We start from the raw sequence: 17,449 nt of genomic DNA on the forward strand, positions 1-17,449 counted from the left end.
AGAAACACACATTTCAGCACACAAATGCAGCTCTCTCTTGTTCTCTTAACATATTGCTCTAGGAGCAACTTGCTCTGGCTGAATGTAATTGAATTGGAATCGAATTGTACTGGGAGCGTTTTTTCGCCAGCAATTATTAATTTGATAATCTCACCATGTTTTCTACCAGCAATAAACACAAGCACAGATGTGTTCCACCTAACACTGTCACCTTCACTGTCCCCTTCTTTCTCTGGAGTCTGTCCCATAATCCCTCTTTCCAGATCTGTTGTCAGCTGCGTGCCCACTGGGTGTGTGTTATGTGCCCCTTCCTTCCTCCAGAGCACTGAGGCTCAGAATAATCACCTGAATTGACAAGGTTCAGAAGTGGGTTGTTCGGAGACAAGCTGTTATTCCTTTGAAGTCTTCTATTAGATCTCCTTCCTGACCACTGAATGGGCAGAACCTCGGGCTTCACAGGCCCCTGTCTGTGATCGAGACAGAACACACAATCACACAGTGCAGAAAGCTCAGGAATGAGAGGAATATTTTTCTCAAAATCTCATTATTAGCTTCTGATTATTCTGGAATGGGAGGTCAAAAATAACAAATAATATTAAAATAATATAAAACATGAAAAAACATTGTTTCATTGAGAATTACTTTAAAGCAGCTCTCCAGTGTGTTCTAGTCTTGACTGACCTTGATGGACTGAACAAAAGAAATGAACCTGAAAAGATTTCTGTAATCGCCGTGCAGACCAGTGGTACTTCATATGTTCTTACCAGCTGGAACAAACCTTTGTGCAAAGTTCACTTTGCCAAGCTGTTTTTTTTTTTTTTTTTTGGCCTGATTTTGTATGAAATGGCATCCCTCCAGTACCATGCATTGATTTTCCTTCAAGTAAATCAGGGCCTTTAGACTGAAACAGCAGGTTCTCCATAAAGAATCCCGCTGAAGAGTGAAAATCCTGGTCTTTACTTCTGACTATCCTGAGTTTTTGGTGCCATGACCTGGATGGAGCTTCTCGCTTAACATGACTCAAACCTTTTCAGCTATATAACTATGATTTGTTAAGTGTTCCTCCAGCAAACGACCTCTACAGGGAAATTTCAGAAAGGTGGACTTAAGTCTTAAAAATAAAGGTTAACCTTTTAAATCCATGGAATATTTCCATTGCACAAAAAGGTTCTTCAGACTATAAGATGACCTTTTATATTTAAACACGTGTAGCTACTTCTTTAATGGACAGACAGTGAGTTCAGATAATTGTTAGAAGAATGCATGGAGTCAAAAGTGACAGAGTTTGTCAAGAAATATAGTAAAAATCCCAAAGCCCAGCTGGACACAAATAAAGATGTAGTGATCTGAGAGGATTCTTAACAGCTCCTCCAAAGATGGTTCAGGTCCCATTATAACTAAGTCTATAGGTTTATTTAACTTATTTCATCGTTCTTAATAGCCCCCCCTCAGCAAGCAGCATGATTTAAAGTAAAATTCTTGGGATGAGTAACACACCTAAATATACTTCGTATTATGGATTTCTTGACATTTTCAACATATAAAAAAAAATAATAATAGTGATTCCTGCCTTTAAAACATGTTATATTCTTACATTATGTAGGGCTTTTCATTGCAGCAAAAACTGAAATGCCTATGCTAATATCATTTGTTCATTGCATCTAAATGAATTGCATTAACAAAACACCGTCTATTCACATGCAAATGCTTCAACATTTTCATCTGGCATCAAAACAGTTCTTAAACATCACAACCTCACTGATGCCTCTTCGATTGCACATGACCTTTCTGCCCTGCTCTTTTTTGCTACCAATTAAAATGTACAAAATAAGTCAGCAGTTTTCTCACTTAGACTTAAGACTTAATCCTGGTCATCCGGTTAGGGTTTATTTTGCTATAAGGACAACCTGTTTGTATAGTATAGTACTTTTAACTTTTATTAGGAAGTAATCATGTGCCATCAAACACTCATAAAGATTATATGTTATGAACTGAATACCATTTCACTATTCAGTTGTGGGAGTGAAAAATGATTAAGTGAAATCTAATTGTATCTATTGTTCAGCTGTTCTCGAGCAGCAGAGGAATGCTCCATCTATTTTAACTCTTGAGACAATGAAATAAATGTAGGCAGGCATGTGTCAAAATTAAGGCTCAGTTGGTTGCTCATTATCCCTAAAGACACTGTTGCACAATGCACGTCCTGAGGGAAGCTTACCCTCCGTGGTTAAAAATGGCTCACAATTGCATCAGCACACTGAAATCAAAAGCAAATGAATCAGCTAGAGCCACACAGGTGATTAAAACTCAGCAGGAATCACATCCAGACACCTGCAGGAACCCATGGATCTGAACCGACAGACCCAACGATCTGTTCTCCAGAGACCAGCCTCTTCTCATACAGGAAATTATATGGAAATGAAGCAGTGTGAAAAACAAAAATGGAGGTACATCATCAACAGTGCTTTTTCCTAATAGCTGGTAATGGTCTGCTTCGCACACATAGATGAAAGCTGTGCTGTGAATGGGTTGAGCGCTCCTGTGAGCTCTGGATTCGGATTTAAGCTCATCCCTGTTTCATCCCTGTGTGCGGTGCTGCTTCTCAGAGAGTCGACGCTTCAGACGGAATAGAGAATGGACCACGCTATTTCTATTTGTTCCGGCCACCAGCCACTTTCAGCACATCTAACGCAGTGGGAATAAATCCACACTGACCAGTACACAATGAGCTTGCCGTATAATGCCAGGCCTCGCCATCTCAGAGCCTTTGGGCTCAAAATGTGTATGCATGCTTTCTAAAAAACACTAATGTTATGAAACTCCACACTGTCAACTGTGACACAAAAGCATGGTGACATAAGAGGTTGCGCGTGTGTAGCCATGTGAAGACATGCACAGGTTTGCTCTGTGCTTGGAAAAAAATTATGAAAACATTTCTTAAAGGGATGGTTCACTCAAAAAAGGAAATTCTGTCATCATTCATTCACCCTCATGTTGTTGCCAACCGTGAATGATTTTATTTTTAAAAGATTTGTTCAACCAAGAATTAAAATTTGTCCATCTTCTACTCACCTTCGAAGCATCCTAGGTGTGTGTGACTTTCCTCTTTCAGGATAATCCAATCTAAATAATGTTAAATATTGTCCTTGCTCTTCCAAGCCTTTTAAGTGGGGGATTCTATGGCGTTACCTTTAAATATTTGACATAATTTTAAATATCCAGCATTTATTTGATCCTGATAAGAGCTCGTCGTCACAGTTTTTAACACTATGGCATTCTTCTTTCGTGAGGGGGTTTGGCACCACAGCATTTTTGTTTCCAGGTAGAACGTTAAAGAATGCGACACACACGTCTCCCAGATATCCTGTTTAATTCACAGGCGGCAAGGAAGTCGACCAGAAGTTGAAGTCGGCTCCGTGCTGCCATCTTGCAATGCCACTTGCGTTAGCATTCCCATTGACTCCCATTCATTTTGGCATCACTTTGACAGCGAATAACTTTACATCTGAGGCGTTTAAAGACTCAGTTTGTCCATTATTTATTTCTAAAGATACACGACAATGTATAAAGGGCTCCACTACCTTCTATGTTACATTATGGCCCCGTAGAAACAGTTTTTGTAAAAAATAGGCTAACGATTGCGTCATAACCACTCAACTCTCTGTCGCATTACCGTACAGACAGGAGGAGAAGCTCGCAGGCAATTAACTTAATATGGCATACTGGCGGTACATTTTAAAATACTATACAAAATAATTAATCAGAAAACTTACTCCTGCTCACTCACGCCAAAGAACTCCCCGCTCAAGCTCGCCGTCTCTGCAAGATTACAGTTTTTCTCAGTCGCTTTGGTACATTTCTCTAATCATTCTTGAGATTTGCAAAACAGTAAGTGCATTTCTCAAAACAACTCGTACAAATATCAAAACACAATGGATGACCTGCAAAAGCCAGTCTCTTGCTCAAAATCCTTAGTTCATCTCTCAAAAATAAATATCTGTGTCAATGAACATGTCAGTGCCATCAGAATGACAAGTCCTTGTGTCATAGTTTACGGATAAGATAGTCAAATTGCTTAGTCATGTTGTCAATTTAACAGTGGAGGGATGTTCTGATGTAAACTACTGTATTGAACAGTATGCCATATGCTTATGTATGCCATATATCCATTTCAAAACTACACATTTACACATTACTGTTTGTGGGATGTTGATTGAAAGAGACTGGATAGAATTCCCAGTTACACTTTTACTAGTGGTCTGACCAAAAAAATAAAAAAATAAAAAATACTTTTACAATGCCATTGTGATATAGAAAAGGAAATATGGGAACAAAGATGAAAATAATTCCATTTTCAGAATGTGTAACTCTTGTGTTGTCCTCTGTCTATACACTATAAGCTTTTCAACTGAAGATTCATGAGATGAACCTTTGAGCTATTTCAGAGAAATGGTTTATCATTGGTTTATCATCTACATTCTCTTCATTAGTAAAGATTCACTTGCACAATTCATGCCAAATTGACAAAACATCTAATAATAGTGTGTAAAAATACAAATAAAAAGTGTGCTTGGCAGTTTATGACAACTAGATTAACCATTTTGCATTTAATGACTTATACGATGAACTAAAGACTAGATGTTTTGGGGGGTAAGACTATTGCACAGAAAACTGTATAATACATTTTGAGCAACATGACATTAGCAACTGATAATGTAGGAAACCGCAGATAAATGTGCGTAATCAATTGCATGAATGTACAATAGCAATCGCAACTTGTTCAAAAGAATGAGAAACTGGTTTTATGATGTGTATTAATGACTAGATGATGTGGAGGTTGTACAAGTAGTTTTGAAAATTTGCACCAAAGTGACTGAGAAAAACTGTAACGATGGCATTTTGCACGCACAGCTACTAGAAGATCTACATCTGGCAGACAGGTTGCTGACGTCGTCAAGCTTCGTTTGAGTCTGCGTGTCAGAAACGGAAGTGCTAAAAAACGCTAAAAATGGGCTTCAATTGTCTCAATTGAGTTCCAATGGGATCGCTGTGTCCATTTCTTTTACTGTCTATGATAGTTCACCCAGTCCGATGACAACTTTGACACTCCTGAAGTGCTTCTTCTTTTGTGTCCCATATGCATCAGACGTTTAGCCAACGGTCCGTGGGCGTGACATCTAAAACTGAGACTATCCGTTCACCTTCGAAATAGTGTTGCTTCGTCAACGAAAATTATGACTAAATATTGTTGTCAAAGAAACTTTATCACATGACAAAAACGAGACAAGACGCAATGTAATTGCTGGTCATGTGATGAAGACTATAATTAAATGTATGTTACAATATGGTTGACAAATAAAAACAAAATTAAATGTGGTTTACAAGATAAAAACAATGCTAAAATGTGTCTTCATTTTCGTTAACCAAATCGAGACGGAACAAAATGTTATAATGTTATTAATATTTCGTCTCGTTTATAGAAAATAGAAATAATTATGAAATTAAATTTGTGACCCTGGAGATTCATGCATCATCTAATTGAATTAGTAAGCTTTCCATTGATGTATGGTTTGAAAATCTGGAATCTTGTAGGGTGCAAAAAAAATCTAAATATTGAGAAAATTGCCTTTAATGTTTTCTAAATGAAGTTCTTAGCAATGCATATTACTAATCAAAAACTAAGTTTTAATATATTTACGGTAGGAAATTCATTAAATATCTTCATGGAACATGATCTTTACTTAATATCTTTATGATTTTTGGCATAATAGAAAAATTTATCATTTTGACCCTTTCAATGTATTTTAGCTATTGCTACAAATATACCCCAGACACCTAAGACTGGTTTTGTGGTCCAGGGTCACATATAAATATTTAAAGGGGGGGTGAAATGCTTGGAGCGGAGCTAAAGAATCACGAGCGCCAGTAGGCTTTTGAGTTGAGAGCATGTGAAGCTGTGACACAGATCCAGAGGCTGAAATTTAACAAGAGCAGCATCAGCAAAGGCGGTATGCTATGTGGTATGTACTGAAACTGTATATATTTGCTTAGCGGTTTTGGAAAATGACTAAGTTCCACTTTATGTCGTCTTTTTTTTATATTTATTTTTTTAAGCTGTACATGTGGAAAGTGCAGTTTGATGACAACATCGCATGTTGTTTACTTGATGTGCTTATGGGCTGATAGCTAAGTTAACAACACAGAGATATTTGAAGCAGTTTTACTCACCGCATGTGGTTCCAACACACGATCGTGACCCTTTTCCGTTGGGACTGCATTATCCTTAAGAAATAAACGATGTGCAATCCGAAATGCAGGGAACAAACAAAAATACTTGCACAACTCCGTTGATGCTCTGTAAAAATAAACTCCATCCACTGGTCCCTTAATGCTGTTTCTCTTTTGGTAATCTGTGCAGGGTTGTCTTGCCCTGGCAACCAAAAACACACTTCTTTAGTGACTTTTCGCGACGCTCTCGCTCTGATCAGGCTGTGCTCAGCCTCTCAGCCTCTTTCAGTGCTCTGCTATACTGGACCCATATAAGGAAATTCCGCTCCATCTAACGTCACACAGAGCCATACTCGAAAAAAACTTTCCGAAACTTGTGACAAACCGGAAGAGGTTTTTTTGGAACAAAAATACTCCTTCAAACGTGCAACTTCATTTTTGAAACTTTGTCCATGTTTAGCATGGGAATCCAACTCTTTAACAGTGTAAAAAACTCAGTATGCATGAAATAGCATTTCACTCCCCCTTTAAGTAGGTAAGGACAAAGCACTCTAAATATCAAAATGTATGTTTTTTTTTTTATGAATTACAGTTTAACTTGACTTAAAATAACATGCAATTAAATGTAACTAAAAGTGCCTGGTAACAACTTAGTAAGGGGTCCTTGTTAAACATGTTACATGTAATTACTATTATAATGACAATACATTTTGTATTTTTGCATGCATGCAACCCTAAGCCAAACATGTAATATTACTCAGTACTTAAATGTATAATTACACTGTAACAAGGACACCTTAAAATAAAGTGTAACCAAGTGTCATTTTGGATCCTGACAGTTTTTGTCAGAGCAGCGTGAGCATTCTGCATTGCATCTCCATTTGTTTTCTATTGAAGAAAGATAAAAAGGGTTTGTGTTGACATGATGATGAGTTTTCATATTTGGTGAACTGTCCCTTTAACTGTGTATATATGTGCTCTGTCAAAACTCATTCAACCGAGATAAAGGTCAGAGGGGACTTGGCATGGCAGGAGTGAAGATATTTTGAGTGTGCTCTGCTCATGGGATTGTGAGTGAGGCTGCAGACTTGGTTCAGCTTTATTAGCAACATCAAGATCTGTGATAGGATGAGAGATGGAGACATAGGACCAAAGCCACTGTGATATAAAGACATGTTCCAATGTGAAATAATTTCAAATGTACTAAATCACTTTGTACTAAATTTGTACAAATAAATCATGATATATCTCTTAATTGTTTAAACATTAATTTATCTGATGACTTAACATTAAACAAGTACATTTAATTAATGGGTAACACTTTATAATAACTGCATGCTAAGCAGTTTATTAATACAGATATAAATGCTTTATACCTGATTTAAAAGCATATCTATAATGTATTTAATAATTGTTTTTTCATACTTTATTAATGATCAATTTATAATTTCTAAATTAAGTATAGCATTATTTACACACCAGTTATTAAGGAGTTGTCAGTGGTTCATAAGATCACTTAGAAATTGTAAGTAAATTATTAATAAACTATTTAAATGTGCATTCATACATCTTTTTATTCAGACATATTGTAATAGTTACTTATAGTGTTAATAAATGGTTTATTAACATGTATTTCTACTGTAATTCAGGGTTAAATCATGTAGTTGTTAGTTAACTATTTTTGTGAGCTCATCTAAAGTGAGGACTATTTATGCCTTGTAAAGCTTTTATAAATGAGATTTAAATGCTGTTAATATTTCTATGTTCTGTATCATTGTGTTGTGTTTGTTTCTGTTTTTTGTTTAGAAAATAACAGAGCCTTTAAATACCCTTTATAAATGCTTTACAAGGCATAATTAGTACTCACTTTAGATGAGCTCACATAAATAGTTAACTGACCACTACTAAATGCTTTATAACTACCTGAATTTACTACATTTCTTGTGATCTTATGAATCACAAATAATGCTATACTTCATTGAGAAATGATACATTTATCATGAAATTACACATTATAGATATGCTTCTAAATCAAGAATAAAGCATTTATATCTGTATTTATAAACTGATTATTACTGTATATTAATGCTTTATAAATTATGAATTATCTGTTTACTAATGCTTAATTAATGATTAATAGTGTGCAGTTATTATTAAGTGTTACCAATTAATGTAAAAATTGTGAAGTTAAACATATTTTGGTAACATTTTCAATATGGTCTCTTGTTAACATTAACAGCTTAGCTAATATTATCAATTCTGTGTTTTTAAACTTAGCACTTGTTAGCTTATAAAATAAAATAAAAAAAATGTAAATGGTAGTTTACAGTGTATAATTCTAATAGATCAAATAATATTTAAAAAATACTATAGGATTAATAAATTCAATAAAGTATTGTTCTTTTTCTTTTTCATTCACATTATCGAATATATTTAACTAATGTTAACAACTGGGAATTTATTGTAGATTCCTAAAGTTTATCATAACCTGTATTTTATGTTGACTATATTTTATGACACTGTAAATAAGAAAATATGGTGACAGAATCCTTCTCTGAAAATAAGGAAGATAAAACCTAATGTAACAAAATTAAAAGGAAAGTTCACTCAAAACTGAAAACACTTGTCATCAATTACTCACGCTTAAACTGTTCCAAACCTGTATGAATGTTATTCTGATGAACAAATAATATATATATATTGTGAAGAATGTTGGTAACCAAACTTAATTTTAATTTTATTTATTTAACCAGGAAAGACAACTCACTTTCATATTATTATTTTATTTATTAATTTTTTATTTTATTTTTTTATTCACACTATGGAGGTAAATATCTACCAGTAACTGTTTGGTTACCAACATTCTTTAAACTATATATATATTTTTTAAGTTCATCAAAATATTCATTTTTGGGTGAACGGTCCCTTTAAGTTTTATTAAAAAAAAAGTAGGATAAGTTTCAGTGTTACATATCCTCAAACCGTTTTAAGTACCTTGAAGAATATATATATATTTTTTTTAAATTATAAAATAATAGAGCTGAAATTAAACACAGGATAGACTGGAGCCCCCCTAAATAGTGTCTGTAATTGCCTCTGTTTTTACTAATAACTGCAGTAAATGCTGTATATTTCAGTGGTGCATAGTTATTAAGTTAGACACACCATACCGCCTGCAGAGGCGATAATGAGGTAATTTACATTTACCAATTAATTAGGAAGCGACTGGCTGTATCAGAGCCAGAGTGGTTTTAAGTACAGACAGAAAAAGAAAAGGAAGCACTTCCATTTAAACCTCAGCATCCTTCATTTCTTTAGGCCAGCTGCTCCAGCTAATTTTCTTAAGATAATAAGGTGATCGGAGCAGCACAGCTGCTGCATACTGAGAGGGAGGAGAGGTAGTGGGCACGTTGTGACACACACACACACACATATGCGATCTCAGACACGCAGCGCATGCAGTCATCCAGGTGCTGGAACAAATCTCATTTTGTATTCCAAATTCTGCGCTCTATAAAGATCTGCTGACCCCCACTGTGGACCATGCAGCAGAACCTCTTCAGCACACAGATGCAGTCAGAGACACACAAGCTCAAAATGAGCTGCTAATCAAGCACAACACACACGCATGCACACACAGGTTCTGTTGATTCGGTGACGGTTTAATCTGGCATCCATCCCCTTTCTGCACCAAAACAAAGGCCTGGGTCAATGGTCTGCTGGTCACCTGGTCTATTAACAATGAATGCCACTGATGCTCTAGATATTCAATAGCAAGGATGGCTGTGCACAGAATCCCCTTTGCTCGAGTCAGTGCACAATTGCTGTCTACATGCATTTTCAACAGTGTATGTTTAGATCTGTGGAGACTACATGTACACTGGTGCAGAAGAAATCCACTCAATATCACTTAAAATGCTAGAGGTTTGATGCTTTGGGAGTGTGATTGCTTTTAGTACACAGTCAATAAAGTCTTCACGTACTACCGGCCAAAGGCTAGGAATAATTAAGTTGCTTTAATGATTTTGAAAGAAGTGCTCCCCAAGACTGATTTATTTGATCATAAATACAGTAGGACAATAATATTATGAATTAATATTACAGTTAAAAATAACTGTTTGTGTTTTAAAACATATTTCTTTCCTTTAAAAACTTTTGAATAGTGGTGTATCATGGTTTTCACAAAAATATTAAGCAGCACAACTGTTCCAAGCATTGATAATAATAAAAATGTTTCTTGAGCAGCAAATCAGCATTTATGAAAGAGCATGTGACACTGAAGACTGGAGTAATGATGCTGAAAATTCAGCTTCGCGTCAAAGGATTGCATTACATCTTAAAGTATATTTAAACAGTTATTTTTAATTGTAATAATATTTCACAATATTACGGTTAAAATATATCTTTAATAAAATAAATGCAGTCTTCTTGAGCATAAGAGATTATTATTTTATTTTTGTGGAAAAATTTGATTATTCAAAAAAAAAAAAAAATCAGAAGTGTATTTTTGATTAGATTTGAAAGAATGCATACTTTGTCAGTGTCCAACATAAACATACAGTGTCGTTTTAATATTTCATCATTAATTCTGTCACAGTCTAGCTATATTGAAAGAACCCAAACAGCATTTATAATACTACAATGTGTGATTTGTATCAAGTCAAACATATCTCAATGTTATGATAATACCACTGCGAGTCCTGCTCTGCTGTCACACAGACAGACAATCTCCTGAAAGAGCCTGACGTTCAGCTTCTGAAGACAATGAACTGAAAATATGCACTCATCTCCTGCTCACTCCACATGTATGGTAGAAACTGTATGCTTAAATAAAAGTACGCGTGTGTTCTGGGTGGCTTGCCTGTCCTGCCGGGTCTGTTCGGCTGTGGTCTCCATGGCACACTCCAGAGAGCTCTGGAGAGACTGCAGCTGACTGGTGGTCTCCTTCAACAGGAAACGTGTCACAAACTGCTCCAGATGTGTGGCCTCCTGATAGTCCTGCAAATTTAAGGCAAAGATTGCATTCAGTTGCACTAAAATATGAATAGTTTATTTAATAATTTTATTGATGTGTATTTTATAATTTTATATATATATATAGATAGATAGATAGATAGATAGATAGATAGATAGATAGATAGATAGATAGATAGATAGATAGATAGATAGATAGATAGATAGATAGATAGATAGATAATATAACAACAACATAAAATAATTATTATCCACTACAAAAAGTCTCGTGTTCACCAAGGCTGCATTCATTTAATTAAAGAACAGTAAAAACAGTAATATTGTGAAATATTATTACAATTTCAAATACGTATTTTCTATTATAATATATTTTAAAACTTTGCTGATCATTTGTTACAATCAATGCTGAAAACAGTCAAAATATTTTGATGGAAATTGATATATTTTTTCAGGATAATTTGATAATTATATAATAATTATAAAGTTCCTAAAAACCAGCATTTATTAGAAATTAAAATATTTTGTAACTGTATTAATGTCTTTACTTTCACTTTCAATCAATTTAATGCATCCTTGAATAATACTAAATAAATAAAAATTACCCCAACATTTGAATGGATATACTACATTACAGTAGAATTTTTATATGAATCTTATTAAGAGTATAAAAGTAACATTCATTCACCGTAGCAGGATGTAAAGTCACTGTCCCAAACAAATTGTAATAAATAAAATCATACAGCTCAGTGTAGGTTTTTGCACTATACTTGCAATCCAGGTACATGACTGAAATAGTCCATGCATCACGGCTTTCAATCAGCCTCTTTTATCTTTTCGGATGAGATTTTGTTTCCCGTTCGCAGTCTCAAAGGCAAGGCTGCACGGGTATGTTATTTGCACATGGTACATCGCTTATTCAATGTTAGAAATCAACAGCCGCCTCTATAATTATGTTGCATGCCAAAGCAACATGTGTTCTGTCAAAAAGAAAAGCCATTATTAAGGCAAGAACATCGCCCAGCTAACAGGACACATAACTCTTCTGAGCATCCAGTTATGAAACAGCACAACATGTCTATTATGAACTGACTCAAGATGTTTACAAGTCACAAATCCAACAGATCCACCAACACATGTGTATTTACAAAGTGGGTTAAACATACAGACCTTTACAATAACCTCAGCATGAATCACTGCAACCAAGATCTGCATAAGGCTGTTCAACAAGCAGCAAACATCACCAATCTCTCCTTCCAGCGTCGAAGCTCGAGGACAACGTTTTACACAGCAGCCAATCACGTAAACACACATTCAGACAATCAATACAAAGTGTCTGCAGCATGCAAATGATACCTCATGAATCACAATTAAATTCTTCGGAATAATCACACTGATTGTGACGATAATGCATGCACATTCATTTTGCTCTCAGTGCTTTTTAAGACTGAAAATAAGTCATCCAAATAAATCCAGTAATAAATAATATTCCATTGTTTTCAATGACAAGCTGTTACATAAGTTTGAAGCCGAAACGGACTAAATGAGATCGTGACATTCTTATTAAAAAAAATACTATTTAGAGATCAAATCACCAATATAAAAACATTCTGGTTAATATTTGAGCTATAAATCTGTCATGGCTCCACCTGAATGCAAGAGATATTGGCTGGATGATATGAGCGCTCACAGTGGGATGTTCAGAAGTGTGGTTGCTGTTTATAGCGTCCTGTCCTGAGGGCAGAGACCAGATGCATCACAGCAGCTGGTATGCACACCCACTCGTGGCCTTATGCAATAAACACAACACTATTTGTTGCCATACAGCATCACTATCTGTTATTGTTCATGATTACTGGAGCTCATGCAACAGAGACGTACACATTCCCAAGTGGTGTGAAGAAAGAGATCAAAGAAAACACCTTTGTTAACACCTTGATTTTTTCTCACCACAAGACAGAGTGTGATTCAGGGCCGGTTCTTGACAGCTAGAGAAGGGTGGGCTGGCAGATATCCTAGGTGGGCATTTTTCCTGTTACGGGGTGTGTATGTGTGGTGGGGTGATTTGCAAGGGGAAAAAGTCTAGATAGTCTGTAGTATATTAATTAAAGGCTGTTATATGTACACTGAAAAAAAACGCTTTCATGAGCAGCCTAGAATATCATGCAATGTCACATCAAATTAAACTTTTTTTCTTTATTGAATAATAATAATAAATACAACCTCTTTGTTCTCTTTCTCTGTATCATTGTTTCTACAACAATGATCTTTTGTGATTGAGTGATCTTTTCAACTAACTTTCTATTTATACCAAACATGCCATAATCACATCTAGACTATTAGGGGGACTATTGTTTTGAGGAAAATATTGAGACCAGACCACTATGGTAATGGTAAAGGAACTAAATAAATAAATACAAAACAAAATAAAATAAAATATTTTTTGGTAAAGTGATCAGTCTGAACTGCAAATAATATTTTTATTTTAAGATATGCATGCACCCATTCAATTTTATTTGTATTCCTAATTATGTTGAAAACGCAAGACAGAGAAATGCTATTGTCGTCACAATAACTATAAATGACAGCCAGACTTTCAATTAAAAACGGCGGAAATTGACAAAAAAAAAAAAGTTTAATAATTTGCATCACTGGATAATAGAGTCGAGTTGACTGTTGCTATTGTAACTAATTCATACGTTCAACATTAACAGCAAGTCAAAAGGGGTAATCTTTCAACTGTATAGCCTACATACATTTTAGATGATTTTATGCTCGTGCCCCATATGCAATGTTTCTTCTTCTTCTTCTTCTTTTAGAACATTAAAACTGCTGAGGTAATTTCATTGGTATGGTATAATACATATTCGTGCATTAAACTCCTCATAACTCGCAAACTCCCCATGATAGCGTGCATATATGTCTGTACATTTTTGCACGTTGACAGCTTTTTCAACAGACTGAAACTCTGTGAATTCAGTGCGACTTGCATTCAGCTACTAAAAGAAAAAGGCTGCAATTTATTTAGTTATTTTATGATTGTTTGGGCAGTCTCAATCTATAGCTTAAACTTTAACAGTCCACTTCAGATTAGTTTTCTGCCAAAAAAAAGGAAAAGAAAAAATAATTACCTTTGCTAATCTTTATGTAGTTCTTATTGGGTGGGCAAGCCAGTCTTTTGGGTGAGCTCAGCCCACCCCTGCCCATGCCTGGAGCTGGCCCTGGTGTGATTAGCATGTTTTGGCCACTTATTACTTTATTTATGTTTTCTTTGCGCTTAAAAATTATTCTAGTAGCTACATAAACTTAAGGTTGAACCACTGATGTCACATGGACTATTTTAATGATGTCCTTTCTACCTTTCTGTGCCTTGGACGTGATAGTTGTGTTGCTGTTTACAGAGGGTGAGAAAGCTCTTGGATTTCATTAAAGATATATTAATTTGTGTTCTGAACATGAATGAAGGTCTTATGGGTTTGGAACGACATGAGGGTGAGTGATTAATCACAGAATTTTCATTTTCAGGTGAACTGTCCATTTAAATATGGAGATGCATGGTTTTCTTTCCATTGTGAAAACATTTCCTATTAAAACAAGAATTTGGTTCAGGTACGAAAGACCTTGCCCTTTTATTTCAATGAATAAATAAGCAAATACATCATAAATATTCACTGTGAGAGTGGTCCAGTTGGTCCAAAATTGTGGTCCATTTTCTCAAAAGAGAGAACTGTACATGTTAAATGTGGTCAAACAACAATTTTATTCACTTTTACACTAGCTCGTGTCAGTATTATTTATATTTAATGTGTGTTATAGCAAAAGTTTGTACAAAACTCTACATTTTAAATTTTATTGCAAATTCATCATTGCTACAAATTATATGATTTGGATTTCAAATAAATGCTGTTCTTTTGAACTTTCTTTATATAAACAAACAAAACAAAAAATACTGAAATACATATATATATATATATATATATATATTTCACAGTGTCCACAAAAGAAGCAGTACAATTTTTTTAAACAATAAATGTTTCTTGAGTGGCAAGGATCAAATAACCTTCAAGACTGGCGTAATGATGCTGAAAATCCACCTTTGCAATACAGGAATGCAATAATTATAATATTAAATATAATACAATTAACTATTACTTTAATGCCTAGAAATGTGTTTTGCCTCACATATTTTATGATTAGTGGATAATTTTAACACTGGAGGTTAAAAAAAATGACACCACTGTGTAAATATTTTAAGCACAGGCTTTCAAATGATGTTCTTTTCCGTCTTGCTCTGTTCCTCTCTTTGAGGTTTAATACTGTGAACTGTGCTCTTGCCTCTAAATGAGTAGTGTGTTATTCCTCGTGCTCTTTGAACATTGCACAACAGTATCAAATCAAAAAGAACTCTGTCTGGACAAAAACAGCACCTGTCAACATACATAAACCTTTAAACCATGCAGTGATAAAATAATCAATCACAATTTGCACATCAGACGGCCGCATTTGTTTTTACTGCTCTCTTGCTCACAGTAATGCTGAAGCTTTAAGCATATACATTATAACACAGAAGCAAATGTCAGAAGTCTTTTACAAAAAAAAAAAAAGTCCCATTGAACTCATTAATTGTGTTTCACGTCCTCTGTCTGCCTCACTAATCAAGCGGCATAATGAAATGACACAGCACTGCCCTTCATTCCGATGACTTCATTTCTGAGAGGCTCACATGCATTAAGTGGCATGTCTGCTGGGCCTGGAGTCAGCGCTTGGCTAATTCATTATCTGTGCGAGGCAGCAGACAGTCTGGGTTAAATGGCTCGGTGGGGACTCGTACCTGCGCGCTCCTCTGATGGTCAGTGTGGACTGTGCCCATTACTGACATCAGACACTCAGCATGATAAACGCCACTGTTCAGACCAGAATGTCAGTGCTGATAACCACCGACAACACTGCACATCTATACGAGCAAGACTGCGGCCAATAACTCAATCAATACATCTGTCGAAAACACAAACTGTTTGAAAGATAATAATTATTGTGGTGCAATAACCAAGCACGTTAAAGTTATTTACTGGAGTTAATTACTGTGACAATCACGTATTAACAAATATTCATTATTGTCCATAAATCACAGTTTAAACATATAAGACCTCTGTTAAATGTTTGTACATGAACATTTGTTGGAAATTGAGGCCAGTGTTGGGGAGTAACAACCCTAAAGTATTGAGATTTTTATATACATTTTTCAAATATGTGACAGTAGTTAGTAGTTTTTAGAAAATACCACTTTAATGTGATAAATATCTTTTTATCATAGTTTATCACCATCCACCCTATTTTTATATGCGGAAAAAGCTATTTTCTGTCAATGTGCGAGATTTATTTCATTAGCTGTTATAGGAAAATAACTAGTAGAATAAAAAGATAATAAATAAATGAAAATCAACTTTCTTGCATGGTTGTTAGCACATAGGGATAGTTGGATAGTAATATTAAAACAGATATAGCAATAGTAAACCTTTGTGCTACAAACCATACAAGAGTGTTGATTCTCAAATTATTTTTTTATTTAGTTATTTATTGTACTGAAACACATATATACTACATATTTACTTAATATTTATGTTGCTGCATACCACATGGTTTTTAATATAAGCTATGAATGAAAATATTTATTAGCTGTATTTTAAATATAAAATTACCCGTTTAATGCATTTGATGCATTTTATTCCGTTTTTTATTTTTATTTTTATGTTAGTTAGGTGTAATATATGTACGTATGTATTCTTTTCAATTTAGGGTTTTATACATACATTTATTTAAGTTAATTTGTATTTTATTTAAAGTAATATTTTACATTTTAGTTTATGATAATAACCCCATGGTTTACCCTAATTAAAACATTTGTGTTTGTTATTTTTCCAAATACCTTTTAAGTATTATATCATCTAATATTAAAAGTTTAAGCTACTTACTGCAGTGATTACTAAGTCAATTTTGTTTGTGTGAGAAACACAAATTCTTTAAGGGCTGTGATTTGTAGCCACATAATAGTTTGATTTTGATTCTTGACAGATAACATCCATTTATCAATAAACCAACATTAATAATTAAAAATGATTAAAGCACTTTATCATATTTAAATCTCTCCAGCAGCATGTTGAGGACAGACTGTGTGTGTGTGTCTGTGTGTGTGCGTGTGTGTCAGACAGATGTGTGTCTGAACTAGATCAGATCTACCTTCATCCACTCT

At 34.7% G+C, this 17,449-nt stretch overlaps 1 protein-coding gene across 1 annotated transcript in view; it reads right to left on the bottom strand.

Annotated features, from left to right (window-relative positions):
• The window catches only part of necab1 (N-terminal EF-hand calcium binding protein 1), a 33,961-nt gene that overhangs the window by 5,712 nt on the left and 10,800 nt on the right, over positions 1-17,449 (bottom strand). The window contains exons 7-8 of the mRNA XM_026289177.1: positions 11,090-11,226; positions 346-467 (exon numbers count right to left, since the gene is read on the bottom strand). Of these exons, the coding sequence (XP_026144962.1) occupies positions 346-467; positions 11,090-11,226 (259 nt within the window). The remainder of the gene's footprint in view (positions 1-345; positions 468-11,089; positions 11,227-17,449) is intronic.

Source organism: Carassius auratus, chromosome 19, assembly GCF_003368295.1.
Source record: "Carassius auratus strain Wakin chromosome 19, ASM336829v1, whole genome shotgun sequence".
Classification (NCBI taxonomy): domain Eukaryota; kingdom Metazoa; phylum Chordata; class Actinopteri; order Cypriniformes; family Cyprinidae; genus Carassius; species Carassius auratus.